We start from the raw sequence: 24,506 nt of genomic DNA on the forward strand, positions 1-24,506 counted from the left end.
AAAACGATTTTGTTTCAGGCTGACTGTTTTGATCATTGGAGGGATGCTTATGACATGCCATACAGTCCCCAGACTGCAAAGTGTATTGTTTGCGCGGGGAATTGTTTTCTACTGCTTATGCTCGCGTGGGAACTAATAATGTTGCAAAGTAGCAGGCTAAAAGCTGCGGGATTCAATTTTTTAAATAGCATTTGCAAGCCCTGTTGTGGGGCTGCGCGCGGGACTCACACGAAAATCCGTGCTGCAACTAAATTTGAATTTACGCGCGGAAGGGATTTTAGGAAAAAATTATTGCGCGGGGAACGCGTTTCCCTTTCGAAATTGATCTGTTTCGCGCAGAGGCGCCGGAAGCTTCAAGATGCGGTGGGGCAGGAACTGCAGAAAGGGCACCTGGGGGTATCACAGTTTGCTGTTGAAGCAGATCGGGAATCGTCGTTTGGCCAATGACGAAGCTAGGTTGTAGATGAAGACCTTTTCTAGGTAGAGAAGGTCGGCGGTCTGGAGCGGGACCTTGAGAAATTTTTGCATTGTTAATGGGAGAGCATTCATAAAAATTTATTTGAATCAAGACTACAGACAAACGTCATTCTCGGAAATTCATTGGTAGGCTACTGGCCCAAAATCTAAAATCTCTGTGTTGTGTGCAATTATGTCAAAATTCACAGGAAAGGTGTAATTTGTCATGCCGATTTCAAACTTGTTGCCAAAATGTTGATATCAATTAAGGTTACCATGGAAACCAATCAAAATTACCCTGAAAGTGGTATCGTTAAGTTTTTGCAAGAAAGTTTTTATTTTAATTTTTTAAAGCTTCTTACATATCAAACTGATCCATAGGGTCTGTAGAATGGGGTAAAGGTATTTAAATTTTGTTTTGTTCAAGGACAATATTTCAAACATGAACTCAAAACGTAGATTTTTCATTCCTAAATATGCTTGTATTTCCTCAGCCTTTGCAGTCAGACTGCCTTCAATCAAAAAATGATTAGCTTTACCCCCATTCTACATACACTGGGGAGCAGTTTGATATATAGTTTTCTGTGTTTACCTATTCTTAAAAAAATCTTGCAGAAACTAAGCTGTGCTGGTAAGCTGAAAACACTGTTTAGAGAAAAACGCCTTTAAAGTCCAAACTGATGTTAAACTATTAAGATTTTTCAAATTTGAGCTGCAATTCACATGATCTGCCTCTTCAAATTTTCTATAAATGAAACATATACCAGGTACAAACAAAGTGAATTTCTGTTGCATCTAAATTTATTCTTGTCACATATTTAGCAATTAAAAGCTCCGGCAGCATATTGGTCTCCTAACAACTTTTTTTTGCATTTTTAGTCCTTGTCTCATACTTCAGCTGTACTCTTTTTTTCTTTGCTGCAAGAGTGCTTGCTCTTTCTGCTCTTTTGAGTCTTTCAATAGACTTTGATGCTGCTTGCCTCTCTAAATAATCCCCTGGTACAAGTCCTAATGTCTGACAAAGGACACTCTTAAATGAGCAACCCATACTAAACTGGCAAACAGCTAAAGCAATGCCAGTTTCTAGGGTCTTTCTGCCAACAAAATTTGTTTTTGGACAAAGTTTCCAAATCAAATTGTGCAGAGATCCATTAGAGTTGTGTGTTTGACCCCTTGCAAGCGTTCAGTAATACTTAATCTGAGAGGCGTTTAAAAATTGGCACCAGCTTTTTTCCATTGTCCATTGGCAGTGTATCATGGTCTTTATGGGTTCCAGGATCTGCTGATTCTGCAAAGCCTTTCTGCCAAAAACACCAAAAGTGGTCTCCAGGTGGACAATGGAGATGTTTTGGTGAGCTATCAGTCGAATAAAGTTGCATCAAAATGGCCATTATACGTGTCTTTAATAGCTGGATATCTGATGCATTGTCTTTGATAGCCCGCCCTTAATAGTTTTGGATCTTTGAAATTTTATCTTGTGTCAGCTTACCCTTTCCAGAAATGTTATCTTTCTAGGCTTTGGAAACTGACACCAAATTTCTTAAAGCTGACCCCATTCTTTTCGAAACATGGTTGATGCAATCTTCTTTCTCTATAATATATTCTGGACCATACAAAACTAATTTACTTACAGCATCAAATGCTTTGCTGTACTCATTATATAAAATAGTGGTGTACCTGAGGTGATGGCTATCCACTGACCTGCTCCAAAGTCTTTCTGCACAAACAGCCTCCATAGCACTTGCAGATCCATCAAAATTTTTGTGACAGTTCATTGAATGTTTTTCTTTCCAAACTTCATCATCTTTCTGATTCTCAGCAGCCTTACACTTGAAACAACAATTTGACAGGACTTCATAATCAATTGGAAGTCCTGTAACCAAATCAATCACTGCACCCATACCATTATGAGATGTGTACCATGTCTTTTGCCAGGACCCATCAAAAGACACAGCAATGTTCAAAACATCATTTTCGTCAGGCACTTCCCCAATGTCACTCTAAGCTTTAACGATAGCCAGGGACCGCGCACCAGTCTAAATGTTGGAGGGCCGAAAAGGGTATGAGAGAAATTTTTTTGAGGCCACGCCCTCTAGAACGCCGGAAAACGCCCCTTTTTGAAAATACTGGCTTATTTCTACTGGGGTTTTATAAACAATCTGGTTCAGAGAAGATATCAATAGCTATAAAAATAGATGAAATTAGCTTGGGGATAATAAAACAGCAAGAAAAACACCTAGAAAATGAACAAAAAGGGTTCCCAGTCGAGAAAAATTGCTACTCCTTAGGAGTATACGATTCAATGTTGCGTTGGAGCATAGTTAGAGTAAACTTTCCAAAAAATTTCTAACCAATTATCGCAAAAAAATTTCTGGTGTTTCAAAGGGCGTGGCCGCACAAAAGATTAGGGGCAAGACTCCTAGTCCCGTTCCAGCCACTCCCTTGTGGGCTGGTGCCAGTGTGACCTGATCTAGCATCATATTGCATAATATTGGCCAAGAAACGTCATTTAGCATAAAATTTAGCATAATTTGGAATCGAGCATAACTCTGGCGTAATTCTGATATTATTTAAAAGAATCATTGTTTCTTTTGATCCATTTTCTATCGCTGCCAAATGTTAACACTTTAAACCAGCATCTGTGGTTTCATTTTGGGAGTAAATTGTGACTTTCCACCTTCAAGATTTTGCCAGTTTCTTTGAATGGTTGGCAGCCACATATTTGGTGGTTGGCAGCCAAATGCAGCCAGCTAAACGCAGTATACAAAAAAGCTAAATTTTTGCTAATTATTGGGAGTGATACCATAATCAAAATTTGCTTTGTAGATTACAAAAGTTTTCACTTGCTTTTATCTAAAACTGTCTGTTATCTTTTACTTTGTTTCATCATTCATCATTTGCAATTTTGAAATTATTTTAAAAATATTTAATTCTAATCTTTGCAAAATTTGGCAATCAAACCATGGATCTAAATTGCACTTTTGTTTATGAATAATGAGTACACTGCGTTGTCAAGAAGGCCAAATTGCAACTCTGCCAATCAGACGTTGGACTGAATTGGATGTCACGGATCATTACTTGTCACAGGTAGCCCAAAGCAACATGATTTAATTGCGATAGGAATCCCTGAAAATAAAGCTTCAAATTGATGTCTGGTTTGCCTATGTTTTGAGTCCAGGGTTTGGGGAAAAGGCTTACGAAATTACCATGAAAGTTTACAACATTATAGGTAGAAAATTGCAGCTGATTTGAAGTCGCTTCTCGCAAATCTCTCAAAAATTGCTGTAAAACAAACATTTTCAATAAATACTATGCGGGATAATAATCTACAATAGTCTAACGAGCTTTTAATTAAAATTTCAAAATATCATATTATTGGACCTGTGGACTACCTCATTGAACCCAACATCAACCATCAAGGAAGGCTAAAGCCTGGCTACAAATATACTATATATGTCATTTTCTGGCTTAGTTGTGTGTAGGCCTTGCTGCAGAATCGAAAAAGGTGGCCCTGGCCCTTTGCGAGCGAATAGAGCAGACAATTTATGGCGGCCATGCCCCTAAATTACCACGAGATTCATTTCAGAATGTCTTACAAACTGCTTTCACAAACTGGAAACCTCAAGGCCAATGGCCAATTTTCCATCGCCACCACCTTTAGGTAACCCTTGTTGTGAGCTTGTTTTTTGATGTTTCTAAAAGCAGATTGAAAAGAAACATTTTAGATCATCGCCCCAAAAGCTCACCCCTTTGCTCATTTCGTATAGCACCTAGTTTGTATATTCAAGGGCATTTTGTTATGCAGTTGGCAAAAAGAGCAACTCGGTGAGCTGCAGAGAGGCAGGTAAGCTGAAATTTTGGGGGGAAAGGGGGTACGTGCCCACTGTGCCCCCACGGCTCTTATTCCTATGCTTGAATTTAGGACATCATTGATGCCTTGACTGATATATCGAATATATGCGAGCCAGCATTAGTAGCAATCTTAAATCTGTTCAGCATGATCATGAAAGTTAAAGAAAACTTATCAACGAAAATATTTTCGGTGGTCAAATCACTTTGCAAATCGATTTTCAGTTCTCATCAAAATGGAAAACATTGACTTTTGTCTTGCATGAAGATATCTAGAGATGCTTGAAACCTAGATTTCAATAGCATTCAAAATATTTTTATGAATTAATATTACTCTGAAATCAATTTCTTGAAAAAAGGGCACGTTGCTGCCCCCGTGCTGCCCCCGCTGCCCCCGTGGCTTCGGCGCCCTTGGTTTCGCGTTGGTAAGATTGTATGGTAGCTATGGCAACGTAAGGAATAACAGCTACAGCAACAACTACGGGTCCAAAATTATCAACATGGCGGGAAGGGAAGACGCTGCAAAATATTATCTTAATCAACACCGAATACCTGAACTATTACAAAACATTACGTCAGCTCTTGTATATGACAGACCCGGTAGGATAGTCTACTTCTTTATTTATCTTATTTTCAATACGATTTACGCAGCCTTTTCGAAGAATTGTGTTAATTTTTGCTCCATAATCATTGGCATTTAAATGGTTCAAACTCAAAATCTTTTATCAGCAAAAACAAATATTAATTACAATATACCAAACATTCAAAGTTAAAATTCAAAATGGCTCGCGCTGTATGTCGCATCGATGGCTCTACTATCACATTTACAATTTAGGATTATGCGTTATCATTATGCAATAAAAGTTTATGTGTAGGGATGGATGTGTGCCAGTCTGCAGAGTATGGCATGTGCACACCGGATATATTTTTGTGCAAAACCTGCTGCACACCGGGTATTTTTGGGTGTGGCAACTAAGATGGGTGTGGCTTGGTGTAGTCCCATAGAAAATGTCAGCTGATAAAAACAAGCACAGTTTTGTATGAACAATTTGAGGTATCATGAATCTTACTTGACAAATATAAAAATAAAAACTTGCGCTATCTTCAACAGTATACTTCACACGCATTTTTACGGTGAAATGCAAATTCACAAATTTTAACCACAACAGGGGAAAATAGTCGGTGCACACCAGCACACCAGATATTTTGGTGGTGCACACCGGCACACCAGGCTTTTTGCTCGCGCACACCGGAGATGTCGTCGAAAAGTGCCACATTCTGCAGACCGGGATGTGTGCATGATTTTCGAGAAATATTTTCAATGTTTTTGCTATTAGTGTGGTTTTTGTGTAATTAATTCTAAAAACACTCTTTCGACCCCATATTTTTTTCTTTCGATTTTAGCAACACCCCATTTCTTCCTATTTCAATTTACTTTAAGCGTGCAGAGCAAACGACAGCTAATGTTATTCATTTTCATTTCATTTTGAATTTTTTTTATCCCATTAATTTTCAGTGATTTTCAGGGGGCTATTCCAGAAACTTAATTAATAGAAATCTACATAAACTAGTAGTAAGAAATGGAAACTAATAACAATCATAAAAAGTTTATTAACAAATCTGTACATTCAATTTGTAATAACCCTTTAAAAGGTGGTAACCAGGTAGTTTGCTTGAAAATTTATCTCCATGAATGCAAACCCCTTCTGTGAGTCATTACAAGTTCTCATTAATGGTACTTGCAAGTCAGTTTCAGCATTCCTGAGGTTGATTTGCATTCAGAATTTCTCAGAAACAATTCGAGAGATAATGAGGCATACAGCTATTAATAGACCTATGTTCTTTCGATGCTGTCTCACTTTTAATAATATCTTTCACAGTTAGCCATCTAACTCTTTAAACAAAGCCTCAGCTGGAGCTGCAATTTGTGATAATTCTAGCCTTATGGTTTTGCAAATTTTGAAGCTTAACTAGTCTGAGGTCAGTACAGTTTTCACACACGGAACAGTAGTATCCAAGATTGGGCTCTCCATACCTCTATACAGATTTCAGAGGACATTTATAGTAAAAAATGTCTTTGCACATCTAGTATACCCAAAGAGTGTGATACATTGGCTTGGAAAACATGTATGGCCATAAGTGTAGGAAGAACTGCAGTCATATTACTGAAGATTTGCTTAGATCAAACAAAGACAGTTTAGCCTTTTTTTCGAATATTTCAATTTGTTGTCAAGTGTTCGAGTTAGGTCCTTGATGTTCTTTCAAGAATAGAATATGTTAGTGTCATTGGTGTACATCATTACTGTGCAGTTTTTTGAGGCAACTGGCAGATCATTTATATAGATTGTAGTGGGCTATCGCTCGCATGATTTCTCTTGCGTGAGCGATGGCTCTGATAGTGACAGCAATGATCTTATAAGGGACCCTTTGGTTTGAGGTAACATCAAATGAAAGCAAACTGTTTTGGTGACCTTTAATGCACTCAAAGAAAGAATAAATACCTGAATTTGCTTTGTTTATAAACTTTATGTCTATCATGAAAGTCATATCTAGACGCTATAGCCGGAGGATTGCAAAATGTTGTTAAAAATCTGCCATAGATTTCACGCACAATATTTGTTTATCTGGTCATGTTCCCCGCGAATATTCCACCATTTAAACTTCTGACTTCTGATAACAAGAAATCTTCAACAATAATGCTAAAAGTTTCAGCTTGATTGCTCAATTATTTAAAAGTTATTGAGCTTTTAAAGACGGATTGCTAACAATGAGCTTTTGCGAGCATGGTGATGATCCAAACAAAACTGATTTCAAGACTGATGACCCAAATAGATTTCAGACTGTCTAAAAATTCATTGTGGGATGCTTGCATAGTGCAGTGGCTCATTGTTAGCAATAAGTCTAAAACTTTTGTGAAAATCAGACAAAATTGGACATTTTGGGCTTCAACCACAACTTAGCCAACTTTGACATTCAATAACTCAATATTGTTAAAGGATATCAATTTGTAATTTGGTTTCCAAGTAGTTTTTCAACCAAATAAGACATTTCTGGAATTACTCTTCTACTTAAATTTACTATTTTTGAAGATATAGCTTGCTCTAAAAGATATAAACACTGTGTTAGGGTCGTCCTTGAACTTTTCAAGAGGCTATCAACAGGGCATGAATGAAACCATCTCTTCAAATTTTTTTGAAATCATTTAGCAGATTTGTTGGCATTTAGAAAATACTAGAAATAAAGCTTCCTTTTTATTATAGGCCATGTATTAGGCCACATTTTAGAGGGTAATTTGAAAAATTTCAGGAATTCCTTCCATTTCGAGACTCTGAAAAGTAGTGAGAGAGTTGTAACTGAATTTCAGATTCAGGCATTTTGAAAGATTCACATAAGATCTTTTATTTCAGAAAGTTTAAAGAGTGGATCTAAATTAAAAGTGACTTGAATAACCTCTGTTTTACCCATGAATTTTATAAAATGGCCTTATAAGGGATGACATTGAATGTGACAGAAAACACTGAAATTATGAAGCTACCATAATTAGAATATCAAACTGTAATCAAAATGTTTTAATGATTAATTAATCAATCAACCATGACAAACTAAACAAAAACGCATTTTTATCTGACAAAAGTTTCAATAGAATCTGAGATGGTGTCTATGGACACTTTTTGGTGATTTGGTAAGGAATGACCCAGATTCTAGATTCCATCCCTTTAACCTTTGGTGAATTGATGCCTATTGCCAAAGGTTTGATTTAAACTATTGAAGTTAAAGACCTTGAATTCATACTTTTCAAGCATTCATACTAATTTTTCAAGAAACATCAATTTTTCAACAGTATCGACAGCCTTTGGGTTGGATATAGGAATTTTACTGTAAATTTTCAAAAAGTTTTGAAGTCCATAGGTCATTTACATTCTAATAAAAGTTATGAAGTTTTTGATAATCAAAGAAGTGATATGAAGCCACTGCTGGAGCATTGTGTACTGAAAACAGTTAGTTACATACATTCTTTTGATCATTGTTAGAAGATGTGATGTTGATTTTTGCAAGATTTCCTCGCGCTCTTTTCATAGAATTGCATCCCTGCAAGACAAGGTTTCTTGAAACCCATTTTGATTGTTTATCTAGATAATTTAGTCTTTTTAGAGAAAAAGAGGAATAATTAGCTTTTCTTGATAAATTGAGTAAAATATTTTTTTTTCATTTTAGTTGACCCAAAGCAATATATGATTGACTTTCTGAGGAGGCTTCAAGATTCAAAAGCTACACAGATGGATTATCCGAATATCTTTGATGAGTCAAACATTATATCTCTATTTGGAATACAAGATCCTTCTTCACAAGGGTACATTTCATATGAAAAATACAAGACAGGTTTGTTGATTTGCATTGTTATTAAGTAGTATCTTTGTATTGCTAATTTTCTAGCCTATCATAAGACAAAATTTCATTTTTGCACGAAATAGAAGCAAAGTTCTGCAATATATTGAAGTCCATTCACCAATATTATGACCTTACCTCAAATGTCTTATTCTTGAGACGGGCAGACAATACAAGTGGCTTTGGGGGTATGACACCCCTCCCCCCTAATCTGTGAAATTCTTTGAGTAAGTTAGAAATTTGAGAGTAATCACATGTTGAGAATTGTCTCAGTTCTGAAAGGAAATGACCTCAGCTTATTGTCAATTGGAGATTTTGTACCCTTCACCCTTATAAAAATATCCATCAATTTATGCCCCTGTCTGGAGAGGAGGTATTCCTAAATATTCTGTATAATATTTCCCCTTTGCTGCTATTTTTATATTTCATTATACTTTCTTGGTCAAATACTGGGGGGGGCAAGCTTATTGTTTTAATGAGATGATATCACATTTTCCCATTGTTTTTAAACATTGTCCTCCAAAGTATTGGGGAGGGGGCAAACATGCCCCTCACCCCATTTGTCTGCCATTGATGCAAAGCTAAATATAAAAAATTTCAAATGTCTTATAAGATGAATTATCGATTTCTTGGTGTGACTGAAAGCTTGCACATTTAGCAAATCATACCAAATCACCTCTAAATAATACCAGTTCAGTTCTGAATGATGAAAAATTGGCAGTTGTTAATTTTCAGTTGCAGTTGAGAAATATTCATATTTTTGATCATGTTGGCTGATGTCAGCCTTTCACAAGGGTTGCAAGAATGAGGCAGTTCATTTAAACTGCTTGGTGCAAAACGTTGGTTTTTACAAGAAACCATCTATGATAAACTGAGCTTCACAATGCCTATTAAATACACCACAGGACTAATCGGGTTGAATTTCTTTTGGAACATTCGGCACCTGTTTCCTGTTTAATTGACATGAATAAATAGAAAGAAGAGATAGCATTGTGACTTATTAAATTTTCAGTTTCATATTATTTCATGTTACGTTTTTGTGTTTCCAAACAGTAGCTCTTTAGTGCTTGGTACTCGAAAAACCGACAAGAAACTTTTAGCCCTGAAATCAACAAAAAATTAGGATACTGTGTGCCAATCCAGAGGTTATTTTCTTATAAAAACGAATATGGTATCACTTAGATGAATTTGTTTCTATATGCTCAAGTTTCTTGGATAAAAATCTCGATTTTTAATGGTCCAGTTGAAACAAAGTTTATATTTCTGTTACTTATTTATAATAGTTCTCTTTGTAGCTATCTTTCTATAGTTTTAAGTTTAGATTTTTATCAGTACTCTCTTTGTAAAACTTTTTGCCTATTTGCAGCAATGGAAAATCTTGGAATAGCAAATTTCAACAGAAATCCGACCGGTGCAGACGTTGATAAAATTTCACTCGACGTATTTGTGAATGAAGCGTAAGTTTTAACTCTGTTTTGTTCTGCATGTTTCAGATTCGGCTGTTCGTTTTGAAGTTTTTAATGATCAGGGAAATTGTGCCAAATAAGGGCCAGTGGCAATCGCCCTGAACGCATTTCTGTGGAATATATTTTATAATTGCTATTCAAATTTGTCATTCCACGTCGTGTTGCTGCTCAAATTTAGTGGCTTTTGTTCTCGCTGAATGACACGGCATATAAATTGTGTTTTTAATGTATAGGTATAATTCGACATATTCTCTAATCCTTTTCTACGTAAATGAACGAAACAATGCCGCGAATTGTCTTTTGGCGAATTGTCTTACGTTTACGGGAAAGCTAGAGAGAATTTACGAGAGGGCATTAACGTCAGCCTTGTCGGACTATTTGTTTTTGTACAAAGATTTGTTCTCTCTCTGGAAAGACGCTACAGTACTTATTTGATCAATGGTAGCTCTTATGGTTTATGAAACTCTTTAAAACTTTAATCTTATTTTCATGAAAGAGTATGAGTATAATTTGTATGAGTTTCTAAATTTAAAAGCTATCAGATGTCGTCTCGGATCATTAAGTTTCTACGGGCCTAAAATTTGGGTTTCACGCCTAGAAAAACAGTTAAACAGTTAAAATCTATTTCTTGACAATAATTTTTGGCAATTAATACATTCTTTTTATAAGAATATTGCTTAGCCTCAGCTTGCAAATTTGTCCATTGTTTTTCAGCAGTTTCCTATTACGCGATTTTTGCGATTACAGAGAATTTGTGCCATAAAGTAGCTTCCTACACGTGGAGTCCTAGATTGCTGCATCGATAGCATAAAATATTTTTGAGAAGAATGAGAATTCTGTTCATAAAGTTTCATTAATTTTTGAAAGATTAATTTTGTTTCAGTTTAGAACATCTTTTTCTTCTATTCGCTAGGAAACAGGGCCTATCAGGTGCATCGGCTACATTTGCAGTGTGAAGACAATTTTGCTTATGTAAATATTCTTTACTTTTGTTGTTCCATGCTTGTACCTCCGATGTATTATATGCTTTTTATTCTAGTAAATATTTATCAATTTGTGTCTCACCAAACCTATTTTAATCCCCTCCTCTTTCTCCCTTCCCTTTCTGCAGGATTCAAGAACTCTAAAAACTGAAACGCTTTCTTATCTTTATTGCCTCAAAGTTTTAAAAAAGCATTCGGTCATGCCGATGCCGCTTTGTGCTACGAATTCGGCATTGCATTGTAGGGCGTGAAGCAAAGCTCATTTCAAACAAATTATTGCTGTTTTGCACGCACCGCCGAGTTGTTTCATTAATCCTTATCGCGCCGAAGTAGGTGTAAAAACTCTTTAATCCTTGAATCAAAGAAAATTACAAATAAAGTGGTTTTCGGTCATTGCACCCTGATGTACGAAACGTGCCGACCAGAAAATATCTTCATTCACTTTACGATTTTCATTCACTTGTGCCGCTTGAGTGAAATTTTATAGTAAAATAAATTTCTGCTGGTATATTCGCATATAATTCTTTTTCAAGTGGATTTATTTTTAGCCTTTTTGGCTCGACGTTTTTTGATCGCTCCAGATTTCGTTGCCAATGCTCCAAGATTTTATATTATCAGCTATAGTACGACCATACAAACTCAGGATTAGCTCTAAGTTTCTTAATTTTATTTTTAATCTAATACTAAAAACTTGTAATGCACAAAACCGCTAAAGAACCTTTTTAAATGGAACAATCTTGCGCAAGAATGCAGCTCTACATAACTAAAAAATGAAAGCTCAACATAGCATAAAACAAAATTTCAAAATCAGAAATATGTACCTGATTCTCTGAAAGAATACTTTTCCATCCCATTTTTAAAAGAAAGATTTTCAAGCAGTTCTTAAGGTTTTATGAACATGCTATTCAACCCCGATTCCGTAACCGCTAATAGAAATAGAATCATATCTATGGTTAATTGTGATTCTTGAGATAGAAGAAATTGAAAATATTTACAACTGCAAAATATTTTTTCCAGTGGTTGTGCCTATCTTTGCGTTGTAGCTTCTCAGTTGTATTCGACCCACGAGAAAAGTTTTTGTTTTACCGTAAAAGCTCTATTTAGTCCCCCTCTCAATGAAGCCCCCTCTTCAATAGCACCCCCCCCCCCACCCTTCACCGATTTCGTACACCTGAAGTAACCTACCATATTCATAAATTATCATATTCTTTTTTTAATATCTCCTATTTTGGTTTTGAGGATGATACGATCGTGAGCATTAAGTTTGGTCCTTGGAGTAATTTCGTTGATCATCACAATGGGCAGTAGGAGACTGCTGTCGACCCTTTCGACTCAACTCCAGAATTTGAAATCAGTTTTGAAGATGATCCTGATTTGTTGATTAACTCAGGTTGAAATGAGGGTTTAATTATAGACTTATTTTGCTATTTTCATTGAGTTTTTTTGTTAAAGTAATGGAATTATAAACCAAAAAATTGCTCATTCATGTTTACTTTTCTAAATTAGCCCCCCTCTAGAAGATCGAAAATTCAATAACTCCAGTGTCCTTTTTTGAGCTTTTAAGGAAACCATCTTCAGTCTTTTTGCAGGCATTTTATGCTATCAGAGAAAAGAATTAAATTTGCCCTTTTCATCAGAAATTCGTTTATATACCGTCGTATTAGATCAGGTACTCTGACGAAGGGGAGGGTAAAATGGTTCGGCAGGATGGAGACAAAAATACAGCTTCTTGACGTTTTTGTGTTTTTTTGGATCAACAAACATACGTTATACACTACTGAGGCCTTTCTCAAGCACCTACAGTATGAAAAATGGGCGAGGGCTGTATAATCATTACACTGCAAAATATAACAATCGATGTGGGCTGTTTAGGCATTACTCTGCAGAAATATTGCTGAGATCGGGGCTATAACAGAGTTCTAGAAGGTAACAGAATACTTTAATCCATGCGTGATAATCCTTGAGTAACCTCTAAACGAGACAATAGGGGGTTTCCTATGATAAATTACGTAATAGACGAAATAGGTACATTTTCGTAACAGTTTTTTATAAGGGAAAATGTTCTAAGGGAAACTCTCAACTGGCTAATAAAATACAAGCTTAAAAACAGAATAAAGCGTGACGTTGAATGCGGCGCGATTCTTAAGTAGCGCAAAATATCATGCTCCGAAAGGTAGCTCTGTAACAGGAGAATGAGGCGACTGAACCCCCCTCCCCTAATGGCTCCCAAAATTTACTGCAAACGATAGAGTGGATAATCTTCTTCCTGGTTTTAGATATATACGATCTTTGATATGTTGAGAGCTTGACATTGAGGAGCTGCCTTGGGTGATTCATATTAAGGAGCCAATTAGTAATTGCCTCTCAAATAATGCTTGGTGCATCTGCTTCACTTTGCTCAATTGTAAGATGCTCTTTGGGTTCTATCTCTCCAATTTAATCTCTCATATTTAGCTGTCCTGGCACAAGGCTTCAAATTTTTCGTACCAGATAAACAGCATTGGCCCTCGAAACGAGCCCTGGGGGCAAACGATGAAAGAATGACGCAATCACACTTTATTGACACACGATACTATCTTCTTATATGATTTGCTCAAACATATTTAGCATGAAAACTCATTTGACCAGGAAGAACTACTCCCTTTTTTTAGGAATAAAGTCTATAAGAATATTTTGGCTCAAAATCACTGAGTTTCAAAAATAATTTAAGTACAATGCAAGACTCATCAAGAATTGAACTTGTTTATTGATTTGCGTTTTTTTGAAAGCAAAACAAATGCGAGTTTCACGCTTTATGTTTTGAAATAGACGTACCCGGCCTTGGAGTTATTAACACTATAATGCGATTCAGTAAAAAGCAAAGTCAAAAAGTCTAGCGATGGGGACATCAACAAGAGAGAAAGGGACGGCAACAGTCCCCATAGGCAGGTGCCCTCGACATGTAAAAATTCATGGTTTTGTATGAAAATTGTTGCTCTTAGGGAGAATGCCCATCTTTTAAACAATTTGCCTCAACTTTTGAATTTCCCTGCCCCTACGATGAGTGCCAGAACCGCAAAAAGGGGTAGGCTTCCCCTTATTTCTATGATATCTCGTAAAGCAGACATGAGACATAATTTTTTCTGGCATTTTGCGTACTTCACATCAGTCAGAGGACCGCTCCACCACATTAAGATGAAAAGGCTTCCTTGATTTTATATGCAATTCAGAACATCCCTGTATAACAAGCCCAACGAGCTTTTTTCATTGAGAATAGCAGGTACATATGGTAGGGGAGGGGATAACAAAATTTGTCTTGGACTGGCAGAAGATGGTTATAATTTGCAGTCATGTTGGCAGCGCTCGTTTGATAACTCCAATGATAATGGAACTGTCACATTTCCATTATCTTTGATAACTTTTAAGAAAAATTCCCCTTCATTGCTATGTTGTGCCTAAGTCGTGGCGAAAGTGAGCTCTTTTTTTCCTTCCTTTACTCGCTGCGTTTACTAAAGCGAGCTATTTAAAGAGGGTAATGAGGGGACATAGCCTCAAAAGGGTAGGCTTGGTTTATGTAGGCTTGAGATGAGAGCTACGCAAAGATGATCAGTTGCTGGTCGTGTAATAACCACTGTGGAAGAAATTTACTTTTGCTTCGGAGTTGTTGACAGTCGGACAAGAAGAAATATTCTAAGAAATTATATTCCTTCGCCCACAAGAACTGGAAAGGCGGCGATAGATTTAACATGACGTAGTTCCTGTGTTTTGGTTTCGAATGGAAGCTTTCATTTTTATTCCATTGTTTTCTTTGTTCGGTTTCGTACACCCACGAAGGCTGAACTGAATTGTTTGCACCTTCGACCAAACCATAGTCTATTGACCAAACAAAGCGATGAATTTCTCTCGTGACTTGTTTGACCTGCTGCAAAGCGAAAGGCCTCTTCTTCTAAATCAACAAAATAAGAGGTTCTCTAAAACGATATCTTTATTCAAATAAATGATTTTCATGACAGAGTCGTAACTACGAACAATGGCGTCGCCAGCTCGAAAAAACTGGGGTGGACAAAAACAAATTTTCTCGGCCAGGCCCTTCAGACTCTTGGAAAATCCTTTTTTAGTATTTTATTAATATTTTGAAATATTTTGACAAGCAGCTTTCTCAAGCAGCATTATTCGTAACGGTGGCTTTTATGCTAGTGCAAAAATCGAAATCGATCTGATCGGCCCAACTCACCCTCCCCCCCCCCAAAGTTTTCAATGGAATTCGAGAAATTAGAAAATCGACTTCCGGGAAAATTGGGGTGGATATGTCCACCCTAGTCCACGCCACTGACTACGAAAACAGACATCATCGTTATAATGAAAAATCGCTTTGATTTACTGGCGCTCAATCACAACAGATGAACTAGAATTGTAATTTATAGTTACACGCAGGTTGTTGTCGTTTCTACCAAAAAACACTCACTAGGAATATTTTCTTGATAATGGTAACTTTTGGCAATTTTGAAATATAAAGTAATGTATGTATTATGCGCAGCCTTATTCACTGTTTGATACTTCGCCTCCATACTCATATAAACTTGACTATCAGAATTCGTTGAATAGAGAAGCAACGATTGTCTGGATACATTCTGGAAAATAAAATAGATATTTGCCCCTGCCAGGAACCAGTGTACCTGGGCTTCCTTTTACGTCTTTTTCTTATTGCTCACCCAATCAGTGATCAAAATTTTCCTCTATTTGGGTAGTCTTGGAGAGAGGAAAGGCAATTGGCATTCCTAGGGATTTCCTAGAACGTTACTTCTAGGTAATCCCAGATTTAAAGGCTACACCCTTGAAGATTCCGAGAAATAATTCTGTTTAACGTGATCAGCACGTTAATCGACTTTTCTACAGCCGATGCGGCACCCTCTACCTGATCAAGCAATAATTCATGCTATTTTCGTTAAGATTTAATTCACCTGACTGAATTCCTGAACATTTCTCCATCAAGTCTACAGTTCACGGAGCTTGCAGGCAGACTGCCCTAAAATGAAGGAGAAAAGTTGATTCAGATAACAAAGTTGAAATATAGTATTCTGGTTATTAGAAAACCCTTTCTGAACAAATTGTTAGTCTTTCAAAAAGCAAGCCTACTTTTACTCTAAAATGATACTAAATTTCGGCAAGATATTTGTAAAACAAAATTGTACAATTCAAATTGTAAAACAATTCGAAGAATTTGCCTTCCTGTACCTTACATCATGCATCGAAAATGAAACTTACTGAAGGTGCTCTGAAGCCTTGTTTCGTTTATAAGGAAATCTTGTACCTACGCAAAATGGCGCAGAAACGGCAAGCTTATAAGGATGGGAGCCAGCACAGCCATCTTGGCTCTTACAGTCATCTTTATATTAGTAATGGTGAGTTATTTTTCCAGTGTATCTTGTCTCTCTTCTTAAGTCAAATATAAAACATTGCACAAATATTTCTTTTTTCTATGTCAGCAGTTGACAACGATGATTTGAACAAGAGAAAATGCTAAATTTACAAGTGTCTGATTAACGGACAGGCTGGATAGAGGGTTGCTCAGGGGGTACTGCAATAAGAGGGTTACGATAGCCAGGGGGTTGCTACGTTTTTTATTGAAAAAATTAGAAGGAAGGTTGTGTTTCGATGTTTTAACAGTATTTGATGTTATAAATTGATTCCTATTTCACATTTCCAAATTCACAGATAAAAATGGAGGGGACTCCACACTGAACAATGGAGGGGACACGTCCCCCTATTTCTCGAAAGAATCGAGTTTTCATTTCATCGAATTTGACATCATGATATTCAATTTGAATTCTATGATTTGGAAACTGCCTTTGTGTAGCCACAAGTTAGTCGTGGGCGTTTTGTATTAGCAAAACTGGCGTCATCTGCTGGTAAAATGGCATTTTCTACAGTAAAAAGGGCGTTGCTTGCAATTTCTTATTTTTCCCCCTTCAATACCCAAGCAGCTTGCGCTGTCTAAGCCTACCAATGAGTAATACTAAAGTTCCGGGTTCCTTTGCAGATACAGAGATGTCCTGTTGACTCAAAAAGATACTGTTCATTTTTCTACTTCTATTCAAAAGCGAAAAAAGACTGTGAACTATGCACTGACTACTGCCGACCAGGCACTGGGTTAATTAGAAATTGCGGTTATAACGAATTCGGCAACAGAATCTCGCCTGCTTGCTCTCCTTGCAAAGAAGGATACTTCAACGTTGCTGCCCAGTTCCCTTACATATACAGACCCTCACCCCCTTGTCAGCGTTGTAAACAGTGTTTCCCTGCCTCCAGAACAAAGATTGCATGCACTCCGACAAGAAATGCTAGATGTGGACGTTGTCCGCGAGGGTAGGTATCAAGATCTCAGAAGCAATCGCTTTTCTTCGTCATTTGCATCATGTTTAAATCATAAATATCATCTCCAACAAGGGCCGGCAAACCCGGAGGGGGGTATAGCCCCTTTACTCTTCTGCAGACCAAAGTAAAATTTTTAAGGCAAATGTAGAAAGAAGTAAAGTCTACTATTTTTTAAATTATTGTGCTTAATATTTCTTTAAATATACCTATAGTTTATGTTTCGTTACTACCCCTTTACCGTTCAAAAGACATAAAAAAACAAGAACATTGGATATTTATCGAAGAAACAGAATCATTTCCCAAGTTGTGCGTAGCACCCTGCGTTGTGCAATTAGCTTCTCCCAAAAAATGGCCGCTAACTATAAACCACTGTACGATCTCGAAGGAGAAATCCGATCCAGGAAACATGCTCCCAAACGTGGTTTTGTTTTATTATAACCTAAACCTGGCTCAAAAGCAGGCATGCGCGGAGCAACCGCCCCTCGTGCCTTTTGATAGAAAGTGCCCTTGACACCGGCCTTTTTGTAATTATCAAAGAGAAGTAAATTAAATTTTGACTCTAGTGTCTTATTCATGACAAAGTTTTTCAAACTTGTAAAAAGTTCCTTATGACAGCAGTGAGCTCATTTTCAAGTTGCCTATAGAAAATCGAAATAAAATGACAATTACGAAAGAGTTACAAGAAGCTATGAATTATTTTTCAAATGCCCGCTCCCCCCCTTTCTTGAAGCCTGCCCCCCCCCCTCCCTTGCCCCTCGGTCGTTCTGGCGTTCCTGCTCTCAAGGTATGTTTGTTAACGGACAAACTCTCAAAAACATTACAGAATGAGATAATTTTAGCCGTTGAGTGAAAGGAAACTACCAAGAAGAAAATTTTTGAGAAAATGAGCAATCAAAAATCGGTTCTTTGAAAGTACGGTTAAGAAATACGTCGGATTTTATCGACTGTCGTTTCATTCCAAGAAAAAGAAGAAACGCTAATCGCTAGCTTTTAAAGTGTAAACGAATATCTTGTGGCAGAGGGAGATTAAACCAAAGCATACTATCCTTCCAGAAAAAGAACCTTATTCGCATATGTGCTTTGAAATTTTAGATGAAGTTATACGTTTTATCAAAAAGTCATTTGACCAGCCAGAAAACCTTTTCAAGTCTAGAGTCGTTTTATAATACCCTGACTTCACAAAATCGGTTTAATTTGTACTTATAGCTGATGAAGTTTTACTGTTGATATTCTTATGTTCATGTTTTATTGCTAAACTGTGTTTCGTTTCTTTCTCTTCTCCATTTAAGTTTCAAATACCTTCAAATTATCATTACGATTTCCGTTGATGAAGAACAAAAACGACGTGTCAACATTATTTCTAAACTTCTTTAAGCTTTTTACAATATTTGTTCGTACCACCCTTTGCATTTGTCGCTACAGGCACAGATCAGAACATTAACTAGCCAAAGACCACTCTTCTTTTAATTTTTTTCACGATGATAAGAACTGTGCTGCCCTAGTAATTTAATCTGTGTAACCCAGCCAACTCAATTGCATGTTACCTGTAATGGTAAGATTTTATATTTTAGTTTAGGTTTTAATAAACAGTGGCGTTTTTAGGGGAATAGCGCCCGTGGCAAGCACTGAAATTGCGCCTGGGCTCAAAAGCTATTTTCTTGACAGCTGAAAATTATAATATAGAATCAGTTATGTGTTGATAGTAATAAAACGTTTTTACAGTTGAACGTAGGCAGTTTCTTTATCTCTAAAAAGCCATTGAAATGAGTGTGGCACCCCCCTCTATTTGCTGCAAGGACACCTGCTCTACCTTCAATGCCCTAGATACGCCACTGTTGATAAAAATAAAACTTTCGATAACAAAAGTTATCAATACCATAATTCATTAATATCCGGAATAATCAATTTTGTGGTACAGTGGAGCCTCGATATGACGGACACTCTTCGGACCAGTGTGATTTTCATAACAGATACCGTTTGGACCATTGCATAGAGGTGTCCGTTATAAAGAACTTTAAGAGCGTTTCGAGCATTTGGGACATAAGCATCTGTCCGGTGTTGAAAGATGTCCGTTCTCTCTTGCAGTCAGTCGGTGCGACTGGTCTAAGCATCTGTCCGTTGTTGAAAGATGTCCGTTTAAAAGAACATCAAGAGCGTTTGAGCATTTGGGACATAAGTAACTGTCCGTTGTTGAAAGTTGTCCGTTATAAAGAGATATCCAATGTAAAGAGATGTATGTTAATGGAAGTTCCACTGTATTAGGCATCTTCATCATCGTCATCATCATTATTAACATAAACAATAACATGATAATTTCGGATAGAACTTCAATAATGTCCCATTGATTATTTTCTAGAATGTATAAACAGAGAGACGGACATTGTTACAAATGCAGCTACTGTTGCGATGGGATGTTACAATCAGGCATGAATGTAGTGTCCGGTTGCAGAAGGAAGGGCATGGGCCGTTGCTCTTGCACTGCCGATACAAAGTGTTTCCAAGCAACAGATAACAATAAACAATGCGATGCTTTGAGGATGAAAAAAAGAAAAAGAACAATTTAGTTTAAATTTTTTACATTACCAATAAACCGACAAAATTTTGTTATTAGGTGAAGTAAGGGCTTTTAATGATGTCTTTATTTAGTAGTTGGCAAAAAATTATCGAGACAAGTATTTTCTTGACATCTTTGAACATGACTCTTCAACATCGTTCAAAAACATTTCACTCTTCGTCCATTTTAGGTCGATAAAACTTAGTATGTATACATATCCTCGACATGCCCTGTTTAAGGAGAATTCGTCATTTTCCATTTCTATTGGTTTCTTTGCAAACAAAATATTATTATTAAAGGAATGTGAAATCCTTTAAAACAGCGATTTCAAAAAACATTTTCCAGCATTGATTGTTGTCTATGAGAGTTCAACATTGAGCGAGATAAAAATATTCGAGACAGCTCAAAGCCTCAATGAAGGGAAACAAATTTTCAAACTTTTAAAAAAACTTTTAGAGCAACTGGGAATTTGCTTTAAGGTAACTATTACAGAAGCTATTGGAATTCACCTTCAAGTTGAAATATAAAATGAAAATGATAATGCATCATGTAAAATTTAAATAAATATGATTTAAGTGTGAAATATGCCAATTTGATAAAAAAAGACTTATACCTATTTGCATAAGGAGAAGTTGTGGAGGACTGAAAGCAGTACGAAAATATTGCGAAACTTGTGCTTACCAATAATTTGGCATCCAGGTCAACAGTTAAATATTACCTCCGTAAATTCATCAATGAATCCTAGAGTTTACTGTTCAGTTAAAAACTAAAAAAATTCTTTCATCAGACTCCGGTACCAATTTAACTACTAACATTTTGTTGAGTATTAATGTAACCAGGTGTTTACACTACTTCTCACTATTAAGAACATTTATTGTCGTTTTGGTCTACTTCTAAGAATTCTGGAAGGGTAGGTTTATTTGAATTCACCAACCACAACCTCCCCCTTCCGTTACATGAATGGCAGTTCTATGAACCATAAATTAAGGAACTACAAATCAAACTTAAAGTATAAAACAGAAGGGCTTTTTCGAGTGGTTAAAAAAGTCAGTCTTGTTCTTTAGGTCATCTACCTGTCAGAGATGGCATCTTGTGTTGTCGTTGGGGGGGGGGGGGACAGAAGTTTCAAAGTTTTTCCCACTTTAAATGCATCAAATCAACGTATACGGTGATAATGAGCTCCGACACAGGTTGGAAAGTGGGAGGGGGCAAGGAAAATTTCACACACATGACAAAAGATTTCTAGAAAAGCTCTATTGTTTTGCAAAAAAGTGGGGAAATTTTCTGAAGCTAGCAAATTATAAAAAGAATTTAAAATGGATATATTTTGATTTTAAACTAGATTTCAAAGCTTATATTCTTTTATTTTATACCTTATTCTTAAATCTAGAAAATAAGCCCCTGGGGGGCTAATTCGAGGATTCACGGTATTTGAGGTTGGACGTCAGTGTTAAGTATAACATGAAATTGTGTGGGTTCTTTAGACTTAACGAATACACAATAAAAATCAGAGCTTAAGATCTTACGACCTTGCTTCTGAATCTTTACTTTAGCGGCGGCAGGAGAACGTCAGAGAGAGACGTTCTCCTCTGTCTGTTATTTATCTCTATCTTTATCAACGTCTATCTAGCGTCTAAATTACAACTTCCCTACCTCTCTAAACTAAAAGCTCAAAATTCTAAAAGATTTAACAAAAAATGGTGCAATAAATCTAAATATCCAATAGAAAGTTCAAGCAAAATAAACGTCCAATAGGAAAAAGTGTTTTTGTTACAATTTGTCCAAGCATTAGTTTTTTCTTCGAGTTGCACTTCGTGGTGCAATTCCTGGCAGCCAAAATATTCCCGATGACGTAGTGTTAGCTTAACAACAATTAGCTTTCTCACTGGTCATAAACAGGGCCGCCAGCGTTGGGGGAAGGCAGGTCGGTTGGGCAATGGCCCGCCACATTTCTGCAAAACAAAAAATGTTATCTTGCAAAATCTTTTGTTACTGCTCGTTGATTTGCCCTTGGCCCCTACTTTCAAACTTGCTTCGGAGTCCTTGATGAATGTTACCTTTTGAGCTAGCCGTGTATCAAAGACTGCTAGAAGCACAAATAAAATATACGAAAATGAATGTATATTTCTAACATAAAGCAACCATAAGAAAACACTCTGAAAAGGCAGTCAAAAATTGTATTGTGTCTGTTCAGATTTTGACAAGATATGATATACTGTATAAGGAGATTTTCAAGAACAATAATTGTAGCAAAAATAATTTCATGCTTGGTGAAATACTTTTATGATATGCAGCCAAAGACGGTCAGTTGAGACTCATTTGCGTTTAGAATCAATGAAGAATAGAACCAGGAGACAGCCATAAGCGCATTCTCATTTGATGTGGTGACAGATTACATAGTTACCGTCGAGGGGCAAATCACTCCAAGAAAATCCCGTACCCTTTTTGTGAAAATCCTATTGTTTTATCTGAAAATCCCTGGAAATCCTTTTGTTTTAGGGAAAATCTCGTACGCTATTTGCAAGAGTAAATTGCCTCTCGGTTACCATGGTCGACTGAGATCAAAAACTGCAGAAAGGCATGATAAACTGGCAGAGAAGCTGAGAGGATAAAGAATGAAAGTTAATGTACACTGAAAGCATAAGTGATTGCGCGTGATAAAGGAAGCGTCGTTTAGATGAATAGAAATGCAATAAGTCAAGTGAAGTGCGATAAAGACCTGGGGTCAATTATGGAAACGTAAGGGGGCTGGAGTGACAGGGAAAGTCCAAGCGGCATAGAGAAAGCAGATACATATTATATGCAAAGGTAGAATGCCAAGCCAACAAAGGCCAACAAATAATATTATCAGATGCAGAAAGTATGTTTTGGGGGTAACTAAGTTGAAAACATTGCAGAAATTAGAGAAGCATTGTTACAGATGGCTCATTTGTCACCCTGTGAGTCCAGCTCCTCTTACTTCAACAGCTGGGCTGGTCGTCATTTGAGAACGAGAAACATGTACAATGTAATTGAATTCAATTTTTTAATGACGGTTCGTTGAACGGACCCATGTAGCAATATGATTCGGAAATGAAATTAGTTCCACTGACTCAGTCATTAAAAGCAGAACTCGCGGCTTACAACTAACAAGCCACCCAGGGGGGTCGGTGTTTCCTGAAAATTTTCCTAAAAATTCTTTTAATGTTCCCCAAAAGACTCTCAACATCTTTTCAAATGTTTCCCTTGATCCCAATTAAAAGTACGAAATGTTCCCATGGTTCCTTGAAAAAAGACAGGTTTCCTTGTCTACCCCAATAACCCCAATAACTTAGGAAAGCTGACCTCCATATTTCCTTTTTAACTTTCGAATTTTTCGTTATAAAATTTGAAAATGAATGGATATCTCGTAATGTCTTAGCATAAAAAGCTGTGACAGTAAGAAGGCAGTTGACAATATTTTCTTTTTATAACTGAAACGTAAATATTACACTGCTCGGTAAATATTTTTTGGCATTACCTGATGATAACATGGGTGCTCCTTCTAGATAAAATGATGCCTTCTCGTAGAAAAAGTGTGTGGCCTAAAAATTTTAATTTTGTCATTCCAAACCCCTACCCTCCTCCACCTTCATGTCTGACGCCCCTACTGGTGTCAGTCAAAAGTACTCAGAATTTTGGGGTTTTTTATATTTTTAATATTTTCCCGAATATCACAACTTCCACTCCCCTTCCCCAGACAAAACCACTGAGAAAGGGGGCACAGGGGCAATTGCCCTTGGGCTCGTAAGCAAAGAAGACCCAACTGTCTTTTTTTCAAATATGACCCTTAATAACATGGTAATAATATCATCTATACTTGGCAATGCTTTACGAATCTCGACAATTATATGCATTTTGAATCTATTTTGAGCGCCGCTTTTGTTTATTGCTTTTGGTAGTAAAGGGCACAAACCTTGGGCCTGCCCCTGGACCCGGGGTGGCTTTCAGCGCCTCTGCCCACCAGAGCAATGTTGATGATCGAGAAAAATATCACACAAATCATGGGAAAAAGGCGAGGGGCAAATCACTCTAAGAAAATATCGTACACCTTTTGTGAAAATCCTATTGTTTCATCTGAAAATCCCCGTAATCCTTTTGTTTAGGCAAAATCTCGTACGCTATTTTCAAGAGTGAATCGCCCCTCAGAAAAAGGCACCCTCTAGTTTATTTTGTTGTGAACCATCATTGGTCTAAAGCCCAGTTTCTACTGAAACGAAAGCGGTCGAATCGATCGAAAAAGGGAAAGAGGGGGTTGGCCGAAATAAGTCTTCCAAGACAGGCACTGATGATTTTGATTCCTAGGAAAGCCGCCCTTTCTCTGCCCAGATTATCACTTCATTTTTTTGCTTTGTTGCGGTCCGATGCGATTAGCAAACTTTATTTTGGGTTTATTAAACTTATCCATCTAACAATCGGTTCAGGAGCTTCAGACGTATC

General features: G+C 36.9%; 2 protein-coding genes across 2 annotated transcripts; both read left to right on the forward strand.

Moving 5' to 3' along the window:
• Positions 1–4,767: 4,767 nt before the first annotated feature.
• LOC135686541 (EF-hand calcium-binding domain-containing protein 10) lies at positions 4,768–11,217 on the forward strand. The gene is made up of 4 exons (XM_065202794.2): positions 4,768–4,905; positions 8,521–8,685; positions 10,058–10,148; positions 11,071–11,217. Exons 1-4 carry the CDS (start codon positions 4,806–4,808, stop codon positions 11,111–11,113), a joined length of 399 nt encoding a protein of 132 aa, XP_065058866.1. The 5' UTR covers positions 4,768–4,805; the 3' UTR covers positions 11,114–11,217.
• A 4,912-nt stretch (positions 11,218–16,129) lies between these two features.
• On the forward strand, positions 16,130–20,169 carry LOC135686102 (uncharacterized). The gene is made up of 3 exons (XM_065202270.2): positions 16,130–16,521; positions 17,160–17,485; positions 19,851–20,169. The coding sequence occupies exons 1-3, from the start codon at positions 16,468–16,470 to the stop codon at positions 20,056–20,058; spliced, it is 588 nt and encodes a 195-aa protein (XP_065058342.2). The 5' UTR covers positions 16,130–16,467; the 3' UTR covers positions 20,059–20,169.
• The last annotated feature ends 4,337 nt before the right edge of the window (positions 20,170–24,506 follow it).

This window comes from Rhopilema esculentum, chromosome 6 (assembly GCF_057945365.1).
Source record: "Rhopilema esculentum isolate cy_ngs chromosome 6, ASM5794536v1, whole genome shotgun sequence".
Lineage (NCBI taxonomy): Eukaryota > Metazoa > Cnidaria > Scyphozoa > Rhizostomeae > Rhizostomatidae > Rhopilema > Rhopilema esculentum.

Bases quoted from the DNA above. Each gene is read 5' to 3' on its own strand.
- LOC135686541 (XM_065202794.2), top strand. From the start codon at position 4,806: ATGGCGGGAAGGGAAGACGCTGCAAAATATTATCTTAATCAACACCGA. The intron at 4,906-8,520 runs GTAGGATAGTCT...TTTTCATTTTAG, and splicing joins TCTTGTATATGACAGACCCG to TTGACCCAAAGCAATATATG. The intron at 8,686-10,057 runs GTTTGTTGATTT...GCCTATTTGCAG, and splicing joins ATATGAAAAATACAAGACAG to CAATGGAAAATCTTGGAATA.
- LOC135686102 (XM_065202270.2), top strand. From the start codon at position 16,468: ATGGGAGCCAGCACAGCCATCTTGGCTCTTACAGTCATCTTTATATTA. The intron at 16,522-17,159 runs GTGAGTTATTTT...GTTCCTTTGCAG, and splicing joins TCATCTTTATATTAGTAATG to ATACAGAGATGTCCTGTTGA. The intron at 17,486-19,850 runs GTAGGTATCAAG...ATTATTTTCTAG, and splicing joins TGTGGACGTTGTCCGCGAGG to AATGTATAAACAGAGAGACG.